The following is a 27258-nucleotide window of genomic DNA, read 5'->3' as shown; positions in this document are numbered from 1 at the left end:
TATATAGACAAAGCCTTGTATCGCTTGGAAACATGCAAATGGTAACCGATGAATGGGTCGTTTGGTTCCATCTGGAAACGTCTTCAAACCTTGGAAACCAAGTCCAGTGGATATTTTTTAAATTTTTACGGAATGACTATGACCTGGATGACTGAGAATCTTCATCAGCAGACTCTGAAAGAAACACATTGCTGGTATTATCGGACCTCAGTGCAGCGTTTGATACTGTTGATCACTTGACTTTATTAGAGCATCTGGAATGGTATAAATCCTACCTGAAGGACAGGGAGTTCTATGTGTCTGTAGGGAACAACTAAATCAGAGAGCAGATAAATCACATGTGGGGTTCCTGAAGGCTCCATTCTTGGGCCCTTACTATTTAACATCTACATGCTTAGATTATAGCAGACAACCAGATTAGTTACCATAACTATGCACACGACACACAGCCTTGTTACCAGGTGACTATGAACCCATCAGAGCGTTGGCTAGATGCTTAGAACAGATCAATATATGGATGCACCATCAATTTCTCTAACTGAATAAAAACAAAACTAAGGTAATAATCTTCCGACCAAAGGAAGAGAGATATAGGGTTAGCTCACAGCTTTAGCTACTACAGCTAGAAACTGCTGACTATGTATCAACCTCCCAGACAACTTTTATTTTTATTTTATCGCTATAATAATGTAAAGCACTTTTGAATTGTCTTGGTATTGAATTATGCAATAGAGAGTTAACACACCTTGCCTAAACTATGGCTCCTCCTCCTATTGAAACAGTAGATGACTATCGTTGATAATATTCAAAGCGTGGAGCATGGCCTTTTAATTAGGAGCAAGAAAATAATAGAATGTTTTTTTTGGAATGAGGTGACAATCTATTTTAACTTTGACATGCCTAATATGTTTTTATTTTATTTTATTTCTTCTCTGCCGGGTTATCTGTGGTATTCTTGGCTATTTTAAGATATCTTGTTGAACCCCAAAATCTTTCTATGTACCCCTTTCTTTTAGTAATCTGATCGATCTTTTTAGCACTTGGTCTTTTTGGTGATCACATGTCTTAGGTTTGAAAGTAGATATAGGAACTTAAAAAAAAAATGTATTGAAACAGAGCAAACAGTCTAAAGGGCAGAGAAACTTGACAGTAAATGCCAAAAGAAATTAAGCAATGAAACTAAACTAAATAAGGCAATAGTAATTCAGAAACTCAATTACGTAAGGAGAAGCAGATCAATACAAAACTAATTATCGATCGCTCCTGGAAAAGCAGGGATGGACCGACCGCCATGCTAACCTTTATGGTTTTCTGTCTCTCCTGTTTCTTTTGACAGAAGTGAAGTTCAGCAGTCATAATGGCAGACGAAGCGGACATGCGCAATGAGCTGGCCGACCTGCAGACACGTGCAGACCAGATCACCGATGAGGTACATTTAGACACTTAGTTCACCTTTTTTCTGTTTTTGTCCGAATAATTTTCCGGTGTTCTGCCTGCTCTTAGTGAAAGAAATAAAGTAGATTGAATATATACAAAATTAAAAGTAGATGGTGGGTGTATGGAGGGAATTTTGTTTCATTATTAGTGCAAACAAAAAAAAACATGTTTTTTTAAATGGAAATAAAAAAATAAAACTGCAATCCAGCAATGAAACTTTAAAATTTTCATCAAAAAAAAAAGAAAAAAAATTTTCTTGACATGTAGCTTTTTATTTTATCAAAGGTATTTATTTATTTTTATATTTTCAGATTGAGTTTTATGAATTGCAGTAATTTCAAATAGTGGTTCACAGATCCCGTTCTCTACACCACAACCCCAATGCAAAGTGTCAGGATTTGGTTATGGGTTGAGGACCCAAAAGCAGAGGCAGGAAGGCAGAGGTGAATTGTAAGTAAATTTAATGATGAATTTAAAGAACTGAAAACAGAGGTAGGTTATCCAAAAATCCAAAATGTAAACAAAGTTTAAATTAACAGGAAACCAGGAGATCCATAAAAAAAAAAAAAAAAAAAAAAAGTCAAACGTTACCCAAAAAAACACGGAGTCATCAGGGGAAGAACTGTAACCAGGAGGAAGGCTCAGAGAGACAAGTTGGAGGAAGACAGACAAGGTTAGACGAGGACCCAGCAAACAAGAACTGAAGAGGGAGAGCATTTAAAGGAGACTGAGACAAAGAGAAGACTAATGAGCAGATTGGGAACAGGTGAGCACAGGGCAGGAGAGGAAAAGAGCTAGGGAAAAAGGAGAACACAAGAGGGCAGCAGAGGGGAACAAATAAAAAACCTAGAAGACTGGAAATAACTAGAAAACACAACAAAATAATATTTAAACCACAAAGAATATAAAACATGGAGTAAAGCAAAACAGAAAACTCAAAAGAAAAACAAAGCAGACCCAAGACTGAAACAGTAACTAAGAATGAAATACAGCAAAAATAAAAATAAAACCACTAAAACTAGAAAACAAGGAGTAAAGAAAAACTGAACACTAAAAAGAAAATATAACAGAACCAAGACTGAGACAGTAACTGAGAAAAACCCAAAGAACACAACAAAATAAGAATCAAACCATAAAAAAACTATAAAACAAAGAGCAAAGCAAAAGTGATCATCAAAAGAAAAACATAACAGAAACAGAAACCTTACATACAAAAATATAAAGGGATAAATGAAAAATGGACAAATGAAAAATAGATAAATGAAAAACAGATAAAACAGAAATTGAGAAATAGATAATCTGAAAAATAAATAAATAAAAAAATTGGCTTAATGAAAAAGGGATATTGAAAAGTGGTTAAATGAGAATTGGATTAATGAAAAATGGGTAAATGGATAAAGGGATAAATGACAAATAGATAAATGAAAAAGAGAAATTGGGAAATTGATAATATGAAAAATAAATAAATTAAAAATTGGTTTAATGAAAAAACTAAATTATTTATTTAACACATTTTTTATTTATTTCACCCATTTATTTATTTATTTAATTTTGGCTGAAATGGCTCTCCATACACTGTTACACACATTGACCAATGAAATACTCTGGCTGCCATCCCTGCTGTTTTAAGTCTAAGGAAGGGGGTGTGGCGCGAAACGTCATGGTGTTGGTGAACAAACCAACTTGAAGGCTATAATTAGTGTTTATTTCATTATCAGCCTCCATGCAGACTAATAAATGCATCTTCAGACTCAATCTGAAAAAATTTAATTTTAAATAACATTTGAAATAATTAATCTGAATAATGAAATAATTAGAAAAAAAAGAAATTTGAATATGAATATTTGAAATATGAATTCAGTAAAAAAAAAATGAATTAAAGAAAATTATTATGGAAAAAGTAAAATGTCTTAAAAACCACAAAGAATTTCTTTCTTAGAAGATCTTTTTTGGAATATATTTCTTTTTTTTGGTCCAAATTACCATTTAAAAAAAGGTGTTTTCTTTTTTAATTCAATCTGCAAAATGTGTTCTTGGAACAACAATGGAGCAAAATTCCCTCCCTGAGGCAGCAGACAATTCTAAATGTGGTCTCCTCTGAAAAGAGCAGTGCTTTGTGACATGCCAGTTATAATTTGACATTTTAAAATGGCCCGTTCTTATAAGGACACACAAATGTTCAGCAAAAGCTCAGAGGCTTTCAGAAACAGTCGCTCTAATAATTCAACGACTCCTTGTTTCAGCAGCTGCTCCTCAAAGGCTCTTTTTTTCTGTCAGGAATGTAAATCCTTGTAGGTGGGATAAGAAAGAACTTTGGCCTCTTTAATGAGTTGAGAGGATTTCAGGAAGAAAAGATATTTCAGTGCATCAGAATAATAGGTTGGCTTAGATGGACGTATTAAACATTTATGAGGAGATAATGCAGAGCCGAGCGAGAGGCGGCCATAGATGGAGAAAATGGTTTAAATGTTAGAGAGGCAGAGGAGGATACGCTAGATGAGAAATTCTGAGGGAAAAGAGGTATCAGGGCTTAGAAATGCAAGGAATTATAGCTGAAGAAATGATTTACTTTGGAAAAGATCCTGGAGGATTAGCTAAAGAAAGGTAGAAATCACTCAATTAACCTGTTGGACAAGAGATGGTGAATAACCCATCTTAATTATATCAGGAGATCTGTCCACATCATTTATTTTTCTATTCTCCAGCTTATTACCAAAGAGTCTTAGGAATTTATCTTTTTCCAATAAAAGTCTTTGAGATGTCCTTAAGATCTTCATTGCAGATCCTGGAATGTGCATCTCTGTCTGCTTTTTGGGCTCTCAGCTAATTTGTTCTTTGTGTGTTTGCAGTCCCTGGAGAGTACTCGGCGTATGCTGGCTCTGGTCGAGGAGGTGAGTCCAGTCTATCAGGAACATGCATCTGTTGACATTTACAGAGAATTCGATAATCATCAGTCGTAACATTTTCATTTCAACTTTTGCAAATGTACTACGGTCCTATAATATGCCGTACTTCAGCTCTACATGTTAACTAGATTTCTAGTTAAAGAACATTTCAGCAGACATTTCTACAAAAGATAACATTATTTTGTCTTAAAATGCATGAACATTGCTATGCAAGCCAAAATAAGCTGATAATACTGCATATGGAGGGTCAAATATCTAATAAATATATATATATTGTAATTAATAAAAGAAATACATGTACCATGAAATAAAGTAGATGTAACATTTAGTTTTCTAATCTACATATCATTAAATTATAAAAACTAATACATTTTCGATTAAATAACATCAGACAAAATGTTATTAAAATGGGCAGTTTAGTGGTGCTGTCTTGTAGCAAGAAGGTTTTGGGTGGATATCCGGTCCGGGGTCTTTCTGCAGGTAGTTTGGATGTTCTCCCTGAGCATGCGTGGGTTCTCTCCGGGTACTCCGGCTTCCTCCCACAGTCCAGAAACATGACTGTTAGGTTAACTGGCTTCTCTAGATTCTCCTTATGAGTGTGTCTGTGAATGTTTGTTTGTCCTGTTTGTTTCTGTGTTGCCCTGTGATGGACTGGTGGGGGTGTGCCCCGCCTCTCGCTCTCATTCACACCTCGCCAACACACGCTGGGAGAAGAGGGATGGAAAATGGATAGATAATTGAAAACATATGTAAAACTATGAATGAATTTTGAAAATGTAATAAGAACATGCTACCTTGAAAATTGAAATAATGTCTTCACTTTATAAATTGAAGTCTGTCTCCGGCCCTTCCATAGCGTACCATCTGTCACCCAGTAACCGTGACAGTTGACACACAAAGCAGGCAAAGAATGGATGCTGAACTTCTTACTACTGTTCTGGATGTTAAAAACATTTTGGAGGAGCTTCAGCAGCAGTACCGTTGTCTCAGATATCACAATTATAATCCCCACACTGCAGAAATATTGGAATCTGAGCTTAACTTTCAGCCAAACCCGTTTTCACAGGGACACATAAAATCTTTCAATGAACCAAACATTTCCCGCCACAGATATGACATAATTTCCATTTACAACAACTATTTTTATTAATTTCAGATGGAACTATTCACATACTTGTATTATATTAAACTGTACTTCCAATATTCACCACTGTTCTGCGCCAATACCTTGTTCCTCTGAGAGCGGAGCAGCCGGCTTGCTTGGACTCGCAGTGAATCACGGGATACTCTAGGCTACGGAGGATACAAAGGACCGGTCCTTCAAAAACGGGCAAAAAGGAGGCTGCATTTGTCGGCCACATAACGAGGAGTCTTCCATTCCAAACACGGCACCCGGCTATGATGTAATCTGCCGAGGAATCCGGCCTTCGCAGGAAGCAGCTGCTAAACTCAGCAACTGTTTCTATCGCTGCAGAATCCATTTGTGTCTACGTTTGCATAACTAGAAGTAAATATTTTGCACTTTTAAAAGTTGTAGGGAAGCGACTCTTCCAACGGTTGCAGTTGGAGTCTCCCGAGTGGTGCACGACTTTACACGAGTGAATAAAGTGAATGTGATTGGTCGTTTCACGAGGGGGGCGGGATTGTTCTGGCAAGTAAGTTTAGTTGTGGCTGGTTTATCGGAGGTCGTGGATGAGTCTCCTCCGTCATCCATTTTTTATTTAGAGGAGGAAAGCGGGGACGAAGATGTTGTGGAAGAGGACGCCAGGGCGGCAGAAGCTTGGTTTGGTGTAGAAGGCTTCCAGCCGTCCATGTTTGAGCCCTTGCCTCGCAACGCTGCCAGTTCTGTTAGCTCTACGCCTGCCGAAGACACAGACGTCCATCCCCGTGAACACTGGGACGCAACTCAATGGCAAAGGAAATGATTCTGATTTCTTATTTAAACCGTTGCGTATATTAGCTGCAACATATTAATTAAGATGCTATGACAAAAAAAATTTGATTGACAGATGACCGTTGATATATGATTGGCTGATTTTAGGTGTACAAGCTGACGTATAACGAACTGGCCTGCATAAGATAATGAAAAAAAACCACAGATTGTAAGACAGGACTTTTTTTTTTTTATAGAAATTTTCTAACTTTTGGGACAATATGGTCTGATAAAGAGAACATTTATATACATGTTTGAGCCAGAATGATTTGACATTTAAATATGACTTCCTTATGACTTTAACTATACAAAACAATTATTTATATCCCTTTTTCAGAAAAAATAATACTTTTAATCTGCACTGTTTATTTAGTATTATTTTAGAAAATTGATTGCTTATAGTTGTAGCTTATAACCTTTAACTACTAGTTTTTCAGTTTTTTTCATTTTATATTCCTAACAGTTCTGTATGTTGGACCTCTTGTTATTTTCATATGTGAAGCTCTTTCAGACACATAACCTTAATCCAGCCTCTGGACAGGCTTCTATCTTTTAATACGACCAAACAGCAGATAGAGTGATGAACCAAGGCCTGCAGCCAACCTGAACCCTTATCTCCACCAGAGATAAGGCTTTTCATTTACTGGATGAATATCCGACCTTTCATGATAAATAATGCTGAGAGAATCCTGCTTATTCCTTCCTAAATGTCCTGAGATTTGTTGAAGTTTTTAGTGCTATTTTTTTGAGAATTTTGAGTATTACTTGGAGTCAGTAGTTTATACATCTGTCACAAAGCAGCTCTGCAGATGGCTTTCCTACGTGCAGGATACTCTGGGATACCCTTAAACACGTGCTGGTACACTGTGACCGCTGCTCAGAGGGCTTATAGTGAAGCTTATGCTAATTGAATAAGTTGGCAAGCGATCAGAGCAGTGAAAGCACTCTGGTTCTGTTTCCTCATGTCAGTTCTGTTTGTTTAGGCCTGGCATAGTTTACTTTAAATCCAACCTGTTTTTAAATAAAATATCTTAGAAGGATTAAAATCTGAGGATTCACAATGCCGGGTGAAGAACTGATACACTTTACCTGTGCTTTACTAAAAAACACAAAGTGTACTGACAATTATGTTTTGTCTGCTAAAAGCAAAAAAATATATATTTTTTTCTGTTATATATCTATAAAGACTTTTTTCAAGTTCAATATTTTCACAGCCACCTCAGAGATAGTTGGTTTTTTAACAAATTACAATTTCTTCTATGATGACACATTTATCTGTGTTCTTTAATTAAAAACATATATATGGTAAAAGCCTCACTTCAGGAAAAAAATAAAAAATAAAAAAAACAGGTTTAGCTCATGGAAAAAAAGTAAACATTTTCTTCTCTGATCTTTGAAATGTTGAACTGGTTGCTTTATGCATGAATGGTTCGAGCTAATCTGTCATTTTGCTGCTGGAAGCTCAGGACACTCTCTGTCATGAGAAGATTATCATGCCTGTGAGCTCCACAAGTGCAGGAAAGTGGATTTTATAACCTTTGAACCTAGATGGCTTCGTGTGTGCAAAGGGGAATTCTTTTAAGCTCTTGTTTTGTTGCTGTATTAAGATCTAATTTGTTTACAGGATTTGATCTAAACTCTTGCATAGTATTTTTAAACTTCTTTCTCAGATTTTACATTTTTTTTCTTTTTTTTTTCTTTTTCAGAAGAGTTTCATAAATTGTGTTCCTTTCAAATTGCGTTTTACTGATCTAATTCCCTTCACTCCAAGCCCGGTACAAATGTCGCTAACATCCATGCAGACCAATGCGTCCTCCTCCTCACTCCGTCCCATGATGTGATCTGTAAAACATAGTTTTAAAGTCGTATGGAAGTCATATTTAAATGTCAAAGTTAGAAAATTTCTTAAAATCATATTTTTTTCTCGTTATCTTCTGCAGGCCAGTTAGTTCTATGTCAGCCTGAACACCTAAATTCAGCCAATCATATATCAACAGTCATCTGTCAATCACATTTTGACGATCAAAGCATCTTGATTCCCATGTCGCAGCTAATATAGGCAACGGTTCAAATAAGAAATAAGAACAATTTACTCCCATTGAGTTGCGTCCCAGTGTTCACCGGGATGGACGTCTGTGTCTTCGGCAGGCGTAGAGCTAACAGAACTGGCAGCGTTGCGAGGCAAGGGCTCAAACATGGACGGCTGGAAGCCTTCTACACCAAACCAAGCTTCTGCCGCCCTGGCGTCCTCTTCCACAACATCTTCGTCCCCGCTTTCCTCCTCTAAATAAAAAATGGATCGACCCCCTTTGATCGACCCTTGTTTATAGATGCTGGAGATCGGCCTGTTTTCCGGTGTGGTCCTGTTTCTCTGACCATGAATGAGTGGATGTGCTCTCTTCATCCTCTGACATGGGAGCTGCCTTGTAGCTTGTCTGCTTGGCTGTGTGTTTCCTGGACGGGGCCGCCTTTTACAGCTGCTTTTTGTGTCTCTGCTTCTGTCTCCTTGAACCCCAGTCGGCCTCAGCAGATGGCCGCTCACACTGAGCCTGGTTCTGCTGGAGGTTTCTTCCTGTTAAAAGGGAATTTTTCTTCTCCACTGTCGCTACAAGCATGCTTAGTTTGAGGGATTGTATTTGAATCAATGATTCAATGAATCAACTGGTTTTACTTAGATAGAACACTTTGTATCAATTTGACTGTATGATCTGGTTGAACTGTAAAGTGCCTTGAGATGACATGTGTTGTGAATTTGGCGCTATAAAAATAAACTGAATTGAATTGAACTGAATTGATAATTGACCAATCACATTCACTTTATTCACTAGTGTAAAGTCGGGCATCACTCGAGAGAATTCGGAGTTGTGTCATGATTGATTTAAGTGATCTGACCCAGATGCAGAGAACCACTCAGAGACCAAGGAAAAACGTTTTAACAGGTTTATTAAATGTAGATGAAATACCGAAGTTGGATCTGGAACTCAGTGGACTGATGAACCGGAACTGGAAAGTCTGAAGGGGAGATCACAGTGATCAGTTCAGGGACCGTAGGAAATTTGACTGAGGCTTGAATATTACAGGACAGGGACTTATGTTAGAGGGGGCTCTTGTCAATCCTTGAATCCAGCTTGTGGGGGTTAATCCAGAGAAGAACCACCTTCATCCAGGGATGCATGATTCCCAGAAAGAGTGGCAGTAAAACTCAACAAATGTGTCTACTGATTGTAAGCAAAATCAGTTTTATTGACTGAACGTAGAAACAAACAATCCAAAAAAAAAAAAAATCCAAAGAGAAAATTTAAGAGTGCAAGCTGTGTTTACTTTTAAAGAATGACGGTTCGCTTTAGAAAAAGCACCGGCATTAAAAGCAAAGAAAAAATGTGATTCAAAATAAATCCATAACAAGGTGCTTTCATGTTCATATTCTTGTATGATTATTTAAGGACAAGACCAGGTGACTCAGTGTAAGGTGTGAAAAAGACCTGAATGTGTGTGTGTTGGGCGTGCTGGCTGTACATAAATGAGTGATGCCACCATAGAGGATGCCAGCTGGCATAGTCAGATATCCTGTCCTGTAGTTTTGAAAAATCACAACCTGTCTACCTTTAATACCTGTAATTTCCTATGATTCTTTCTTGATAAGCAATCATCAATTGCCTCTAAAATTATTCACAAAGACAATTTATTTTCTGAATTTAATTTTCAGTCTTCCAGAAAGACAAATCAGTCACCAAACCCCATAATTATTTTTATTTATTCTATCCTAAGACAATCAGCAGACTTAAAAAAAAAAAACCTCATATATATCTATAACTGTTCTAAGAAGGTCATTTCACATTTTGATGAAAATTAAGTCATGCATGAACTGAATGGCCTCAAGATTTCAATATCAGCAATGAGAAAAGAGCCCAGAGAGAGAAAAACTGTTGTTTAGTGATTTGCATGGTGGTTAGCGCAGTTATCGTTTGCTCATTGAAGTGTGTTATTAGATGATGACGCTCGTGCAGAGAGAAACAACAGCATGGACACGCTGCAGTAATGCGTTTTCATTGCAACCTGTCTGAGTCATCATTTCAGAATATTTTATTCCTGATGTATCTGACTCTCTGGGAATGCAACAAATCATTTAAAAATTTAATTTTAGCCCAATAATGTCTGCAGGAACATGTTGGATTAATACTTATGTCCTTTTCTACTCCTCTGAATATTCAAGAATGGCGCTTTGGAGCCTGTTTGCTGTGCAAAGCCATATATTGTTGAGGCCCCTGGTGCCGCACAATGGCAGCCCACTGCTCCCCAAGAGGATGGGTTAAATGCAGAGAGTTGATTTCATTTCTCTGTACTTGTGACAGTTTAATCACTATAAAACGTTGGAAAAGGAATGCTGTTAGCAAGGTGGCTAATGTTTGCACCCTTCCAGCGTTGACAGCCATACAGGAGGAGGACTAAAGGAGCGCATTGTGGGGAGCGGGCTGCTGGGGATTTTGATGGTCCAATCACTCTCTGGATTTTACATCAGGATTTTACTGAAGCCCAACGCAGATGAAAAAAGTCAGATTTTTCTAGCCGATTACTTCTTTAAATCTTCACTTTAAAATCAGTTATATCACTATAACGCCATAACAAGCATTTTCTTGATAATTGCAGTCACTTAAACATCATGAACCTAAATAAAAGAGAAATCGAAGAACATGAAATGTTTTGCCCTTCAGAAGGGTCCCAACATTTTTTCGAAAATCTTTAATGTCAGCACTTCCTTCAATAAGGCTGTTTTTTTTTTGCGGGATCAGCTTTATAAATGTGATTTCAAATGTAATTTAAGCAGCCTTTGCTGCCTTGATAGATCTGCTCCGTTTTGCTTTGTTGGCCTTTACTCATCTTTCACTTTTATTCCTCCTTTTTGTCTTTCTCTCTGTTCCTTTCCACCCTGTCCGGACTTCTCCATCTGTCCGTCTGTTAGAGTAAAGATGCCGGCATCAGGACTCTGGTCATGTTGGACGAGCAGGGAGGTAAGTCCAGAAGGAGAGATTACTGAACGCGGCTATTTTGATCGAGTCTTCCCTGCTCCTGATTCGCTCTCCCTGCCTATACATCAATCAAAGCACTAGAATATAAAATACATTAGATTCATTTTATTTCCTCTGCAGTTATTATGTGGAGAGCAAACATTAACCAGATTCTGTGCTAACATGACAAAGAAGATAATCCTGCATGTTGCTGTGGGTCTGCTTCAAGCAGACAAAATGCTCCATATAATCCTAGATTCTCAGCGATCACAGCTCCTGTCAGGACATTCTTTAGTTTTAACCATCAGTTAGATTTGCAACATCAAAGATATATTTATAAATCTGTATTTATTAAGTCATATCAAAACTATGTATAGTTTAGGATGAGTTGTTTGACCTTTTTGGTGATTGGAAGTCAGTAAATTTCCGCTTCCACTGAATTGGATTTTTAACCATTTAACCTAACTATCAGAATCTTCTTTTTATCTCCATCTTGAGCTAAGCTGTGGCAGCTGTTTCAACTGCTAAACATTGTTAAAATAAATGAGAAAGATCCATCATCACTAAATGATGTGCCAGTTGTGCAATCATCCATTTATTACGGAGCACACATGGACCAGCATGTTAAACCCAACTTATATTTACATAGAATGTACAAAGAGATTTATTTTATTGCATTATTGTGGTTTTTTAGTCACATATTGTCTCCTTTGCTCTCTAGTCTCTTGTGTTTTTTTTTCAGAATTTCAGCACTAAACAGCTGATTCTTCATTATATTATGTGTAGAAACACTGATTCCACTTTGCAGATTAGATTATATTTTAATGCCTAATTGTTGTGTTGGATAGATTCATAATTATTTCTAAGTACTTTAAAATGACAAAAACAACAATACATCTATGAACAAAGCAAACCTGAGACTCTTTGAAAACTTGTTAAGCAAACAGGGCCTTGCAAATATGACCTCAGGTCGCTTGAACTTTTTTGTCATATAACAACCACAAACTTCAATCTATGTATTTTATTGAAATTTTCTGGGATGGACCAACACTGAGCAAACTCAACTTCACATAGGGAGGAGAGGGACACATGGTGCACAACTTAAAAGCTACAAAGTGTGTCTCTTTGACTTCGAAACCAAATTAATAAAATCTGGTGCAACTAGCTGCCTTAAGAAGTCAGCTAATCAGAAATCACTTTACTTGCATATACATATGTGTAAACATAATTCTATGAACATCTCAGAAGTTTGTTTTAAAACCAGTGAGAAAACAGACTCACTGTGATTAAAAAAAGGTTGGGAAAGGAGAGAAATTGTTCACGGTTACTCTGGCGAGCTGCAGACATCCATCGCTCATATATTCATTAGAAAGTCAAAGTCCAGCCTTCCAATCCATATTAAGGCAAGAAAATCAGTGTTCAAGTTCTCAATGCTTAAGCTACTGTATCTAACTTAGAAGAAAAAAAAAATTACTCTTTAATGTGCAAAACGAATGTAGACCTTCCCCAAACAGCCCTGATTGTGTAGCTGCAACGAAAAGCGGTTCTGTAAATTATTGACTCAGACACATGCATTAGCACAAAAAAAAAGGTTACAATGGAAAAGCTATGAATAATTTTTCATTTTCTTATTCACCAATTCCTGTTGGTCAAATATTAAATCCCAATTAAATACATATGTTGAAATCTTTAGTTGAAGCATAACAAGATGTAGATGGGCTCAAGAAGTGTAAGTTGTTTGAAAGCCACGGTAAATACAGCGCTAGAGATTCAGGATGAAGCTCTTTTGTTCCTAAGTAAATGTTTGTACAGAATTTCAGAAGAAGTGCAAGTTATGTAATTCACATAACTTTTCAAGATTACATGTTTTTGCTACTTTTAGTAAGAGAATGAAAAAAAGATGTGTGCTGCACAAAATAGAAAACAAAATAATACATCCTTTGCAAAAAGGGATGCAAAATGATCCTAGGAGCTGTAGATGGCTTAACGGAACACTGAATGTTTACACTTCAACCACAAACCCTACATTTCAGGTTCAAAGGAAAAACAGACAATAACAGGTAATATGATGATGTTTAGGAAAATCTTCAAAAAAAAAAAGCAGGACTTCAGGCTTTCTGCAAACAATTCATGTAAGATATTATTTGTCAGGAGTTGAAGGAGAAGTTCTTGCTTTGTAAAGAGGTTATATTCATCTATGGCCTATGCCTACCGTCAGGACAGCGTCATAAAAATGCTAGAGCAGATAAAGCTACTATGGCAAGATCCAAACCAAGAAGATAAAAGGTAATCTAAAAATTTTTGCAAAAACGGAGAATAGAAGTAGAATGTAGCAGAGAGAGAAATGATCGTATTATTGTCCTCCAGCAACCTAAGACTATAGCAGCATAATTGTAGAGATACTCCAAGATAACCTCAGTCACTCTAAGCTTTATCAAAAAAGGAACATTTAAACCTAGTCTTAGACATTCACAGCCATGTATTATTTTAAAACTTTACATTAGGCTACACAAATGCAAAGCTTTGAAACAACATTGAGCTCAAAAACTGGAAACCAAGTTAACTTTGGAGTAATTGCATGGCAGTTTGAAGACTTACATTTCAATTTATATCCAGGTTTACATTTAATGACTGATTTTAGTTGATTTTAACACAAAACCACAATCACTTTGTTTTGTTTGTATTCAGATATATTAAAAGACTGGTCCATAGTGTAGTTATATATGTTTGCAGGGTGTTTGTGTTTTGCTCTGTGCCTGACAGAGCAGCCTAATTGGCCTGTCACGGCAAAAGATAGCGTGTTATCCTCCTCTCCCTGCTTCTTGTTTCTCTGTGAAACTCCTGCAGAGTGCAAAGCTAACTGTTATCACAGGTCACGAATCAATTCTTAGACATAATTCCCTACACCAATCTAGTATTTCTATACCTGACTTCAGCCTTAATTCCAATCTTTGTCTTTGTTTCTCTGTTTTATGCGGTTTGATTTTTTTCTGACTTTTTCTCCCTCTTTTTTGATTATTTTTTTCAATCTTGATGTGACACTGTCTGCAATAATGATGTCACTTTTTCCAATCTGCTAGAGGTTCTGTTTGATTTGGCCCATTATTTACTTCCTGTCATAGGGGTAAAAAAACCTTGTAAAAGCTTGCCAAGCGTGTCATCATTAATACAGTCTTGTTGGCTTAAAGGCAGGGTGTGACTAATTCATCTGCCCTATACAAACAAGAGTGCACGCACACACAAAGCTCACACATAGGAAGAGATGTATCACTCCTCCCAGTGATCTATTACCTGTGGTGGAGGGGTCTCAGATGTTATTGAGCCTTTGTTCGTACATGCACGGTGACCTACATTTGAACAGGAGTGATAGCTAATGGATTGTGACTCTGATTTATAGAGCCCCTTTTAACATTTTAATAGGCAATTCCAAAATTCAATAATTTGTTCTCTAAAACTCCAAATTATGATTCTTATTTTTTTTTAAAACAACTGCACTCCAGTTGTTTACATGGGATAATATATTGCTAATTTAAAATCTTAAACCTTTCTATTAAAATTTCCTATTTAATTTAACTTAGTTCCATTCATTTTATTTATACAGCAGTTAACTCACAACACATTAACTCAATTACTACACAGAGCGTAGGACTAAGCACTGAAAAACAGGTCCAACTCTTTCATCTGTACCATGAAGCTGTTGATACCAGCAGCCCAGTTGATGGATTCCTCAAGGACAGTGTCACAGCTACACAGAGCAGCAGGCCAGATGAAGCTACTGTAAAACAGAACATAAAAATAGAATTTAAATGATCAGATATTGAAAAACAGGAAAAAGAAGTGTAAGAAAAGATGGTCCCTATATCCTCCAGTACACTGAGCCTATAGCAGCATAGCTGTAGAGATAGCTCAGGATAACTTAATCTACTCTAAGCTTTATCAAAAGGGAGAGTTTTAAGCCTAGCTTTAAAAGTAGACAGGATGTCTGCCTCAAAGACTAAAAATGGTAGTTGTTCACACAAGAGAGGAGCCTGATAACTAAAAGATCTGCCTCCTGTTCTTATTTTAGAAATTCTAGGAACCACTAGTAAACCTGCAGATTGAGTGCTCTGTTAGTAACATAAGGAACCCTTAGAGTTCTGTTATGAATACATAAAAATTGAATCAAAAATTCTCAACTCAGTCATAGTCTAAACACGAATCAGTATGAATTAATTATATTTCGAAGAATACCAATAATCTTATTTATAATGAAATCAATCTCATTTCTACAGAATCCCACAAAGTCATTACTGCTGGTTTACTCTGTGTGACGTTGGCCACTGACTTAAGTAGAAGCCACTTATTCTTCTTTATTATAAAGAGAAATGTGCTGCAAAGGATCACTGTATACAAAAGTAGTAAGTTTCCAGATTAAGTATGATTCTAGATGTATAGATCACAATTATCTCTCCAGTTTCCTAGCTTTGAGCATTAAAGTATGTATCTTAGAGGTAAACAGTAAGTTCAATCATTTTCAGGTAGCGGTTGGTGGCTAAGTTTTCTGATGCAACAGGTAGTAAGAAAATAACACAACAAGAAAATCAATTTGTGAAGTGAAAGAAATGACTTGGCAGTGTTTTTCTGTAGTAGAGATAAAACTTTAAAAAAGCACAGATTCTTACACTTTTTGTAACTCATTTTCTGACAATGATCTTCAAAAGCAAAACTTACATTTTGGGGAGGAGAACTCGGTTAAATAAAACTCTAAAGGAAAATTGTAAAAATCAAAAATGGTTAGTTAGGACTTATGTTTTCCACAAACAACACCATATGTCAGCACAAGATCCAAAATATGAAGTTAAGAATGCAAGGGTCTGTGTACATTTTGAGGGAAGCCAACTGAGTAATATTTCTGGCTGCTCTACCCACCTCTGCTTGGACACACAACTTAATGTTAGGTTTTTATCTTTTCAGGCTTTCATTTTGCAGCTTTGTTATATTATTGGCATCGTTTAGTCCCTTGCTAAGTATTCACAACTTTAGAACATTTTCCTATTTCTTGACATTTCAGTCACAAACCTCAATGTGTTTTAATGAAATTTTAGATGAAAGTATTGAGTATTTTTTATATAGAAAGAAATTGAAATTTTATAACAAACTCTGAAAGGTGTGGTGTGTATTTCCAACATAATATTAGTACAGTTCCAGCCAGCTGCTCTTTGATGGTCTCAGAGAGAATGAACAGCATAATGAAAAAAAGGTACACCTTTGACAAACTTTAAGATCTAAATTTAAAGTGTTTATTTAAGAATTTCAAAAACTGAACTAAAACACAGCTTTGGAAATCTTACAAAGACTGTATTTCCACATACTCTTTGTCAGTTCCAGAGGAAGAACATCTCAACTCTATTAAGTCAGGCTTGCTCCAAAGTCTGACCTCTATGGAAGAATTATTCAAATAAAGCCTGAGAACAAATCCTATTTGCAGTTCTTTACATCCCTTTGGTGACTCAAACTTATGAGAGAATATTCTCGGGTCAAATAGGACCAAAATGGAAAAAAAAAGCCATCATCTAAAAGGCTTTGTGGCTAAAAACATGTTATCCTCAGCACATCATCTCTACTGTGAAAGATATGCTCTGTGAGGGAGTTTTTCATCGGTTTAAGGTGTGAAGTGGATCAGATTTTAATGGAAGCTGGGTGGAGCTGAATGCAGGACGATAATGGAAAAATAAGCGTAATAGAATGGTTTGAATGGAAGATCAATCATTTGTTTCAATGGCCTAGTCATAGTCCAGCTTTAAAGGTGCTACATCATACTTTTATTATGCCATCCAAAGTCAACTCTAGGCATATCTATGATGAAATGTAGCTTTTTTAACCAAAAAATATACATTTTGTGATAAATTGCTCATTTCCCGGGGGGATGGGTTCAAGCCAGAGGAAAGATGCTTTGTTTTCTCCTTCGCATAAGCCATCAATAAGCCAAAGAGCTACATGGGCTTGCTTGTGCACCATCAAATAACTTTCAAGACTGCTTGCATCAAAAATTTAGCTTATTGTGGATGTCAACAAGGTGTATCAGCATCATAAATTTGCTCTTGATGAAAAGCTATGCTATACAGTTATGTTGTGAGCATTTAGCTAGCGCTTTACACTTGAACAGCACAAAGTCTGTTAAAATTATTGTTTTTCCTGTCAATCAGCTGCTTCCATGGAGGATATTTTGTCATGTTTAAGGACTAAAACACGTCATAAATCTACTTTGGTTTCTAGCAGAGTTCTTGAAGCTATCCGAACCAAAGTGCAGGTCACATAGGAAAACATCCTTAAGTGTCCATTCCAAGCTCCAATATAAAAATGCAAAACATTTTGTTGTGTGATTTCCCCTTAAGGTAGTTTGTAATTGTTTTGGGATTATTACATCCTCTTGGCGTGTTCCTAACTTTGCCACGCCAACTCCTTTTAGAGCTGTTAATGGAGCCGTGAAATAGAGGAAACTATTGTTGAGGATGGAACAAACGCGGCCGAATGATTTAAACAATACATCTACATTAAGTTTTATGATGCAAAAATAGCATTTTAAAGAGATTTAAATCCTAAAAAATAGTTTCTTTTGTATGATATAAGCCCCTTAATTCAATTCACAAATGTATCTGAATTCTTGAAAAAAACAAAAAAGATGTATACAGTCTTTCTATCCAATCTGACTAAACTTTAAAAATTATGTACTGAAAATAATTCCAGTAGAATGGTTTTAGAAGGTATTTATTTAAGAGGGCTGAGAGTAAATGCACACCACACTATTCAGGAAGCCAGATTTATTGTCTTTCCTCGTCTGTATAAAAGTTCACTGTGAATGAAGGCGATTGACTGATTCTACTTCACAACCAACTGCTACGTTTTGTTGATTTATCACATCAAGTCCCAATAAAATAGTGATAAAATAGTTAAGAAATTGTTATTTACGGTATAGTTTATTACATATTGAAATAAAATAAAGATCTACCCCTTTCAGCAAAGTATTAACATTAAACTAAGAGTCATTTTAGTGATCAACCTTACCACACAGGCGTTTAGGGATAAACTGGTTTGGCTCCGGTTTGCTGCCTGAAACTGTCTGGATTAGGAGAGGAAGTGGAGTGACAGGGTGGGACAAAGGCAACAGAAAACATGAGTATACCACCATGTTTAGGCTTAAAAAAATTAAAAAGTAAAAGCTCTGCTTTGTTTATTCTTTCACATAAATTGACAATGTAAAGAAATACATTAAAGTTTCTAGTTCTCATGAAACAAACTGTGGAAAAGTTTTAAAGGTGTGAATACTTTCTCAACACAGCGTATAATAGAAGCTCTACCTGTCGCTCAGACTATTTCTGTATGCTCCGTTTCTTCAGATCTACTTTCTGCTTATTAGTGTTTGAGATCTTATTTCACCTGCTTCAGCTGTTAAGCTTTAGCTTATTGAATTAGCCATGAATTCATCCGCAGCAGTGAAGCAGTTGAAGTGGAAGAATAACCCTCTTTATGTACAGATGCACTTCTGGAGGAGGCACTTACCTGCTGCCTCTCAAGAAAATCAAAAATATCCTTTGGAATGGAGGTAGGTATGGGGGGAATTTTATTTCATTATTTTTGCCAGCAAAGAACAGAAAATAGAAATCCAGATATAAAACTTTGAAAATCCTTTTAATCAAAAAGAGGTTTACTGGTTTCTCTGAGTTTTGTTTTTTTTCCACGTTACCTTTTTTTTTTTTTCAGATTGAATTTTAAGAATTATATTATTTTGAATTTGGTTTTGTAGATCATAAATTCTTCAGTCCAGACCCAATGCAAACGCTTTATCTTAAATAGTTAAAATGTTGCTACGGTCAATGTAGACGAATAGAAAAGTTTCTTTGATCCTCAGTCCAAGGGGAAAGCCCGCCCCCAAAAGTGAAAATAATGCGATATGTAAAACTCAGTTTAAAAAGAAAGCAATTTGTAAAACTTAAACAAAATAATAATAATATGGAAATATGAAATCAGTAAAAAAAACGTTTCTCTCTCTTTTCTCTTTTTTTAAATTAAAACATTTGTCAAAGTTTAATTTCTGGAATGCTAATGAAGATTCTCAGTCATCCAGGTCATAGTCATTCCGTAAAAATTCAAAAAATATCCACTGGACTTGGTTTCCAAGATTTGAAGACTCAATTCAAATTTGAATTGAGAAAGCTTCCTGGAGAGGTGGCGAAATGTCTTCAAATCTTGAAAACCAAGTCCAGTGGATATTTTTTGAATTTTTACGGAATAATTTCTGGAATGCATTATTTAAAAATTTCAATTTACAAAACACGTTCTTTGCTTGCAAAAATAATGTAACAAAATTCACTCCTCAGGAAGGTAGAAAAAAAGAGTTTCTTGCAAATGAACAGAAGATTCTCTATGTTGGAGTTCATTTTGTTGGGATAGATATGAGGTCATCTCAATCCTTGCCGCCCGCTTTGCCTTCTGCATTTAGTCTCTTCGCACCATAGAGCGCCAACTCAACGTAAAACCAGGCAGCTTCATTTCACTGCTCTCGTGCCTCTGTCCTCACCAGAACAACTTGATCGTGTGGAGGAGGGCATGAACAAGGTGAACGCAGACCTGAAGGAGGCCGAGAAAGATTTAAAAGATATAGGACAGTGCTGTGGTCTGATATGCCCATGTGTTAAGAAGTAGGTACCGGCCAGGAGCCTCCAGCTCTTGCCTGTCCAGTGCTGGTGGTGGTGATGGTGATGTCTGATGTCTCTCTTGTCACAGTCTATGTCTTTTTTGTCTCCTCTCCTCCCTCCCTCCCTCCCCTTTACTCCCCTCTCTGTTTTTTTTCCCACCTCTCTTCTCTTCTTATGTGCTTTCGTTCTTGTGATGGGATAAATGACAATGTGTTGCTAATCAGAACAACTGGAGCGCATCGAGGAGGGGATGGACCAAATCAATAAGGACATGATGGATGCAGAAAAGAATTTGAACAATCTAGGACAGTTCTGTGGTCTATGTTCATGTCCCTGTAACAAGTAGGTGCTGCATGTGTCTCCTGACTGCATGTGTTTCAGTGCCTGCCTGCCTGCCTTTCTATCCATCTGCCTGCTTCTGGTGTGTAGAATATGGTCATTTGTGTTGTGGGCATTTAGACATGAAGCCACAACAATGTCTGAACAGGCATGAGCACAGCATGCACACGCACATGTATGTGTTTGAACTGAAACGAAAATGGTGAAGCATGTGCACAAGAGTTTTGCTTTGTTATTTTGTTGGCCGTGCATTTTCTTTACAGTCTCAATGGCATCTGCCACCAAAAGCTCTTCATTCCACAGTGGATGAAAGATTCCCTTCCAGCAGGTAGCAGCATCAGCAAGGATCTCGAAAACGGCTCCAACTAAACCTTTCAGTCCATCCTTCACTGTTACAGCTTCCCCAAAACACTATGCCTCTGCATGCTGTGTGGAGGCCTAGCAAAAAGAAAAAACAAAATCAGTTGAACGTAATTATTTTATTTCCCCCTAAAGGCTCAAAGATGTTTAATTAAATAATGTTTTTTGCAAAATCTTTTATTTAATACCATTTGGTGTTTCTTCTTTAGGTGATAATAAATTGCCAGCGTTAAAGCTCCAGTTAGTATCTGATGTTTGAAATGTTCACAATTATTTTGATCATGCAGAAACATGTGAATATGAAAGGGACAATTTATTTTACTGTTGCACAGCTATTTTTTTGTTGTTTTTGTAAAGCTAAAGGAATTTCTACCTTTCAATTTCAATCACGTTTGTTCGGTTTTACAGATGCATCGTTAAAGATATTGTTTGAAACTCAAATATTTCAAAAGACCAATAACAAAAAGAGCCCAACAAAATGCAGAGGGAGGACAAACTGTAGAAGGTGTCACAGAAGAAAGGCCCTTTGACGGAGGTTAGCAGCTGTCTCCATTGATAATTATGGAAAGTTGAGTGAAAGGAAAAAAACATTGCAGAACCAAATCCTTGAGAGGATTTTGCAAAACTTGATTAACTTCACTAGCTGGTGGTTCAAGGGCTGCCTCACCTAGTGCTGTCCAGTACTTTTGTTGCTTTTCGTATGTCAGGCGAATTCTGAACAAGAGGCGACATAAGGAGCGTCTTACAATGGCAAAAAGCTTCAAGTCTATGCAAACGAGTAAAAACTCATTTCTAGGCTAATATTTAACCCTTTAAAGCCCGATCCAGGAATAAAACAAAACTGAAAATTGTTTTTTTTTTTTTGTTTGAAGTCCTTATTTGGCCTTTTAACAAAATATGTAAAAAGAAAAACAGAAATACATTTTTGATATTAATAATTTATTACTATGCGATAAGTCAATATTATTTTTAGTGTAGTCTTCTGCCCTCTGTTATCAGGTATATCTGATTGTGTACAACAGGATTTTGAGCAAAGTTTTTACCATTAAATTATGCAAAAGGTGTCAGACGCAAAATATTTCAGAAACCGTATGTATCAAATATGATACATTTGGCATTACAGGGTTAAATATAAAACCTCATGTTTTAGGAATGTTGAGTAATATTCCACTTTTGAAATGAGAAAAAATATGAATTAATTAAAAAGTCTGATATAATCCACTTTCTTGAAAAAGGACCAAAAATGATTAATAATGTTTTATTTTGGGGTAACAGGAAATATTTCTGGACCCCTGAGTTAAAGTACAAGAAGTTTACTAAAATTCATTTAGTTTTACTTATGATTATTAATTTCTATCAAAAGGATCTCTCTTTCATTGCACAATATCATTTGTGAGTTTAGTTAACAAGTTTTCTGAGCTGAAATCTCTTTTAGGGCTTATTCGTAATTTGAAAAGTAAATCCCATATATCTGGTCTTTAAGAGCCAAACTATGGTGTCTGAGTCATGTGTGTTTATTTTATATCTGGAGAGCAGTATTCTTTCTCAGAGCTATAGGAAATACAAGTGTCTGTCCAAAAAAAAACCCCCGAAAAAACAGGAAATAGGAGAAATAGACCAGCCTTTAGTGATAGTGTTTTATTTTTTTATTGGGTACATCCCTGTGATCAAAGTTCTTTTTTTTCTTCAGGCAAATTTATAAGTTATTTAATCACTATTCTCCCTATAAGAACCTTTAAATGCAATTTGCTGTGGTTGTTTTTCTTTTGTTTTTTACCAAATGCGATGTAGGAAAATATTGTTTGGTTACTTGACTGTTAAAAAAACCCACTGCAGTGTAAATGCCTTAAAGCTACAGTGTGTAATAATTACAGGGATATACAGTCAGAAATGTAATATATTATACATAACTATGTTATTTATCATCATCTACGAGCTCAGCCTCTTAACCTTAATATTTGCGTTGCCTTAGAATTCGTTATTTATAATTACATAGGAGCGGGTCTCGCAGCCATGGAGGCAGACATCTTTGCGCTACGGCAGCGCAGAGCCAACAAACTAGCGATTGCGAGATCGGCCATTACGCTCGACGTTGTGGAAGACATTTTGTCCCGTTACGCTCGCCGTACTGTTGGGGGGGAGAAGCGGTGCGGGGGAGATGTTCATGTTGCTGCAGTCTGCAGTCTGGACGTCAGATGTCGCTGAAAATTACACACTGTAGCTTTAACACTGACTGGTTCAATGTGAGTTTTTTTGTTTGTTTTCTGCTACGTATAAACAAAATAATTAATTGTCATATAATAATCAGATTTGAATTCTTCATATCTAATCCAGCTGCTGTTATATTGAATTTTTTTTGTTTCCAAGGATGGATCCTTTCAGCAACATATTAGATCTGCCTGATAAGCAATATATTAAGGATTGGTGTACCACCTGCAGCTCGTTTCCAGGGCTCCTGTTTCTAAGATCTTGTATATTTTATAGCTCTTTGGTCCTTTTTCCCATCACTCACAAATAATGTTACCATTTTTTTTTAAAGTCACATGTTTCATTTATTCTGTACATTTTATATTAGTTCTAACTGGAGCAGCTGGTAGGTGCTACAGGTGTATCTCAATAAATTAGCATAGATTAAAAAAGGTATTTTATTTCAGTGATTCCATTCAAAAGGTTTAACGTGTATGTAATCATAGCAAAACATAAAATAATTTACATTAAACACCCTGATTGTTATGCAGACTGTTTTGCTCAAATTTTTGTCTGGAAATCAAAAGATTTCCAAGTGAGTACTATGGTAGGAGGCTGCTTGTCATGAAATGTTCCTAATTAATCTTCACCGTCATCTGCTAATGGTCTCATAACAAAGTGGAAGTAAATGGGAACAACAGTAAGGTGGTGACAAAGTGACGGAGCGAGAGCAGCTAATGCAGAGGGGGATAGTGTGCAGAGGTCTCCAACTTTCTGCTGAAACAATCTACAATCCTCTAAAAATCATGTTGCTTTCAGATTCGCCTTAAAAACAGTGATAGAGAGCTTCTTGGACTGTATCTTCACAGCCAAGCTGCTGTATCCAACGCATACAAGTGACGGTAGATCATGCTTCTACTGGACTCTGCAGCAGTGAAGGAACATTCTCTAAAGTGGACAATCGTCCCTCTAACATCCATTCTGGGTTTGGTGGTTGCCAGGAGAGCGGTGCTTGTCTGACCTTACTTCAGGAGCTGGAATGGCCTCTTAGTTCCAGTGAAGTGATACCAAGAGGTTCTGGACCACCCCATGCTCCAAACTTTGGTAGGAACAGTTAAAGATGACAAAAGTCTGTAAAGATGCCATGGATTGGTGCCCCACAGAGAGTCCTGACCTAAACCTGATTGACGGTTAGGATGAATAAGAGTGGAGGCTGAAAGTCATCCCTTGTTGTCCAACATCAGTCTATGACCTCGCTAATGAAGTAATTTTCAAAAATTCCCATAAACCTGATCCTAAACCGTGTGGACAGCCTGCACGTTAGAGTTGAAGCTTTTATAGCTGTAAAGGGTGGATCAACGCGATATTGAGCCAAATGGGGGAAGAATGGGAAGGTGCTTACATTCATACAGAGTTTAACTGCATAATTGCTGTGTCCTTGGGGTATTTATACATATTTATTGTTATTGTAATGGTCTACACTATGTTTTTTATCTGAATTTGACCATGAATGAAGACCTTTTTTTAATATTTGCAAACAAATGCCCCATTAAGGAAGGTATAAGGCTGTGCATGTGCTCAGGGGGTAAACAAGGAAGTAATGTTGTTACGCGATAGGAGAAAAGTTGAGAAAATAATAAAGAAAAGTCTAAGACAGTGTGAAATAAATTGGAAAATTTTTTGGATTCAAAAAGAAATACAACTTGAACAGCCCTGAGATTCAGTATGAACGTTAGTGTTCAACTGAAGAGGATACTAAAGCTGCAAGATGTTAAGATGCAACTATAGACTGTAAACTTCCTCATTAACACTAAACCAGGACGTTCAACCTATGTTAGGTAGATGCATCAGTTGTAGCCATCTGGCTTTCTGGTAATTCTATGGTATCATCAGCAGATGGTGCCATGTTTAGTTATGGCTGCTCATCAAGATCGGTGCTGGAATTCTATTTAGGCTCAAAAAATCTAAACCAGGCATGCCAAAAGTCGGTCCTCGAGGGAGTTTAGAGGTTTCTCTGCTTCAGTGCATCTGATTTTCATTGATAGCCGATTAACAGGCTTTTGCTAAATTGAAATCATCAGAATCAGCTGTGCTGCCTCTCAAAAGTTATTTTTGAAAGAAATATATCAGCATATAAAAATAAAATCTAAGTGAAAGTGAAATCTTTAACAAAAAATTATGGTCAAGCGACATACTTGCCTTTTTTTTAAACCAAACTGGAGCGGTCTCACCTCTGACCCCTTTCAGGATGATTGCATCTTTACAATAAATGAGATAATCCATTTCATTGGACGTTTCTATCCCTTTCTAATTTATTTAGATGCACATGCTAAACGAGTTCATTAGATGAAAACAAAGAAAAATGCACTTGCCAATGCCAGTAATTGGATGACATGTTTCCTCCAGTGTAGACCTACATCTGACAGACGTTTAATGAACAAAAAAATATATTAAAAAAAGGGACTGAACTCGCTTGTATCCAAATGAAATGAAGGGCTATTTAGACCTAAAATGACCTCGTTTTATCTTTTTTTTTCCTTTCATGGGTTTGATTTCTATACTGGATCTAACAGCTCAGCTTTCTTTGACAGCTATAGCATGTGTCTGATCCTGTTCCCACTCTGTACCAAGTCTCTGCATGTCTACAGGGGTTCATGTCTGTCTGGTGTGTCTGTGTGTGTTGTCCTCTTTGTGCTAACTGTATTCTGTGTTTGAATTTCTTCTGACTGCAAGCAACACTTCAGCTTTTGTGTTCAATTGATCTGCATGTTGGATCAATTATTTACCCACATATTGCAAATGCATGGAAGTACTGTATACCACATGTGCTTGTCATGCTGCTTCTGTTAGAATCATTAGCTTCATGCCATATTACACACACATATATGTATATATATATATATATGTGTGTTTTGATAGTGAAAAACATGCATGCACATCAACATTTTGACTCAAACATGCTAGTTGAACTCCATAAATGGGGCACGCAGATTTAGGCTAAGTAGTTAACATGTTAATTTTACGCATTCATCAACATCCACATAACAGCCTTCTGGCATCTTCAGTGTCCCTGACTGAAATATGTCTGCACTAGGATAAAGGGCAGTGGTCAGGCCTGGGGATCGAACCAGGACGGAGTGGTGAACAGCCAGCCGGGGGCTCGTGTGGTAGACGAACGTGAACAGATGGCCATCAGTGGGGGCTTCATTCGCAGGTAAACCCCATGCTGTATACGTCTGTCGTTTTGGTTACATTAATAGTGGAAATATATATATTTCCTGTTCATGTGAATAAATGAGATCTTTACCTTAACTGGACAATTGAGAGAAAACAGTTAACTGAGAACTTGTCTAGATCAGGAGTGAACATTGAAACCAAAGGTGAGTCAACCTGAAAAATAAAATCTGTGGTTTTATGAATTTGTTAACAGAAACTACTGTTACTGATTTAGGGCCGGATTTATCAAGATCCAATTTTGCGTGCAGTAATTTGCGCTCGCAAACTGGAATTTTGCGCGAGGGGCTGAACCATGGTTTGCGGGTGATTTAACAAGAGTGATTGCGTAACTGGTGGCAGGTGCAAAACTGTTGGAGACGCCCTATTTAAATGATGGTTTTGCGCGTTTTGTGGTTTGCGGCAAAGTAGTTTGTAGTTTGTACAAACTAGTGCATTAAGAAATTTAAATCTTACAGTGACACCCAACAAAAAAAAAAAAAGAAATATATATTAAGAAAAAACTTTGGCAACCTTTATTCCCTAAGGTGGTATGTGGCTGAATTTCTACTTCACTGCAGTAAAAAAACAACAAAAAAAAAACAGGTATTTTGTATTGGCCTGTAGAAAAATGCACATACCAACTGGCTCACAAGAAGTGACTGTGGATGAGATGACTGCGCGTACGCATCCCCGCAGCATTGGCATAGTGCTCCACAGGCACAGAGGTCCTGGTTCTCCGGTAGGGCGTCAGGGCGACATGGCATTTAGAACGTCGGACAGCACTTCTGAAAAACGAGATTGGGAGATCCCAGCTCTCGCTGCAACCGTACGCTGGAATGACCCAGATGCAAAAAACTGCAATGTTGCAAGGAGTTTTGTGATATCTGGTATTGCGTGGGTCCTCCTTGTGGCTGGCTCCAAATCCATTCGGAGTTCCCCCAACAGCTCCAAAATGGCAATGCTGGATAAACGATATGTTTTGATGATCGTTTCCTCGTTCATTCCAAAAATATTCACACGGAGTGAAAAAATGCGTTCTCTGCGTCTCCTTGCTTCATTTCCATTTCTCCTTCTTGCGACAATAACCGCTGCCATGTGTGCGCAATTACGCATACAGACCATTTGCACCTTCTTTTGAAACGTGTTAAATATAGAGTCAGATACCGTTAGCAAAATTGCTTTCAGGTTTAATAAATCAC

The 27258-nt window shown here is 36.9% G+C and overlaps 1 protein-coding gene across 2 annotated transcripts in view; it reads left to right on the top strand.

The window, feature by feature from the left end:
* The window catches only part of LOC119797369 (synaptosomal-associated protein 25-A-like), a 54326-nt gene that overhangs the window by 24309 nt on the left and 2759 nt on the right, over positions 1–27258 (top strand). The window contains exons 2-6 of one of the 2 annotated variants that reach the window (XM_038306425.1): positions 1337–1429; positions 4287–4328; positions 11237–11285; positions 20182–20299; positions 25938–26057. In XM_038306425.1, the coding sequence (XP_038162353.1) occupies positions 1358–1429; positions 4287–4328; positions 11237–11285; positions 20182–20299; positions 25938–26057 (401 nt within the window). In that variant the 5' untranslated portion in view covers positions 1337–1357. Of the gene's footprint in view, positions 1–1336; positions 1430–4286; positions 4329–11236; positions 11286–19842; positions 19961–20181; positions 20300–25937; positions 26058–27258 lie in introns of both variants that reach the window. The other variant, XM_038306426.1, reaches the window with a different exon arrangement.

This window comes from Cyprinodon tularosa, unplaced genomic scaffold (genome assembly GCF_016077235.1).
Source record: "Cyprinodon tularosa strain WSP-4 unplaced genomic scaffold, ASM1607723v1 ctg580, whole genome shotgun sequence".
Classification (NCBI taxonomy): domain Eukaryota; kingdom Metazoa; phylum Chordata; class Actinopteri; order Cyprinodontiformes; family Cyprinodontidae; genus Cyprinodon; species Cyprinodon tularosa.
The sequence above is the reverse complement of the archived record's forward strand: the minus strand, read 5'-3'. Positions and strand labels throughout refer to the sequence as shown.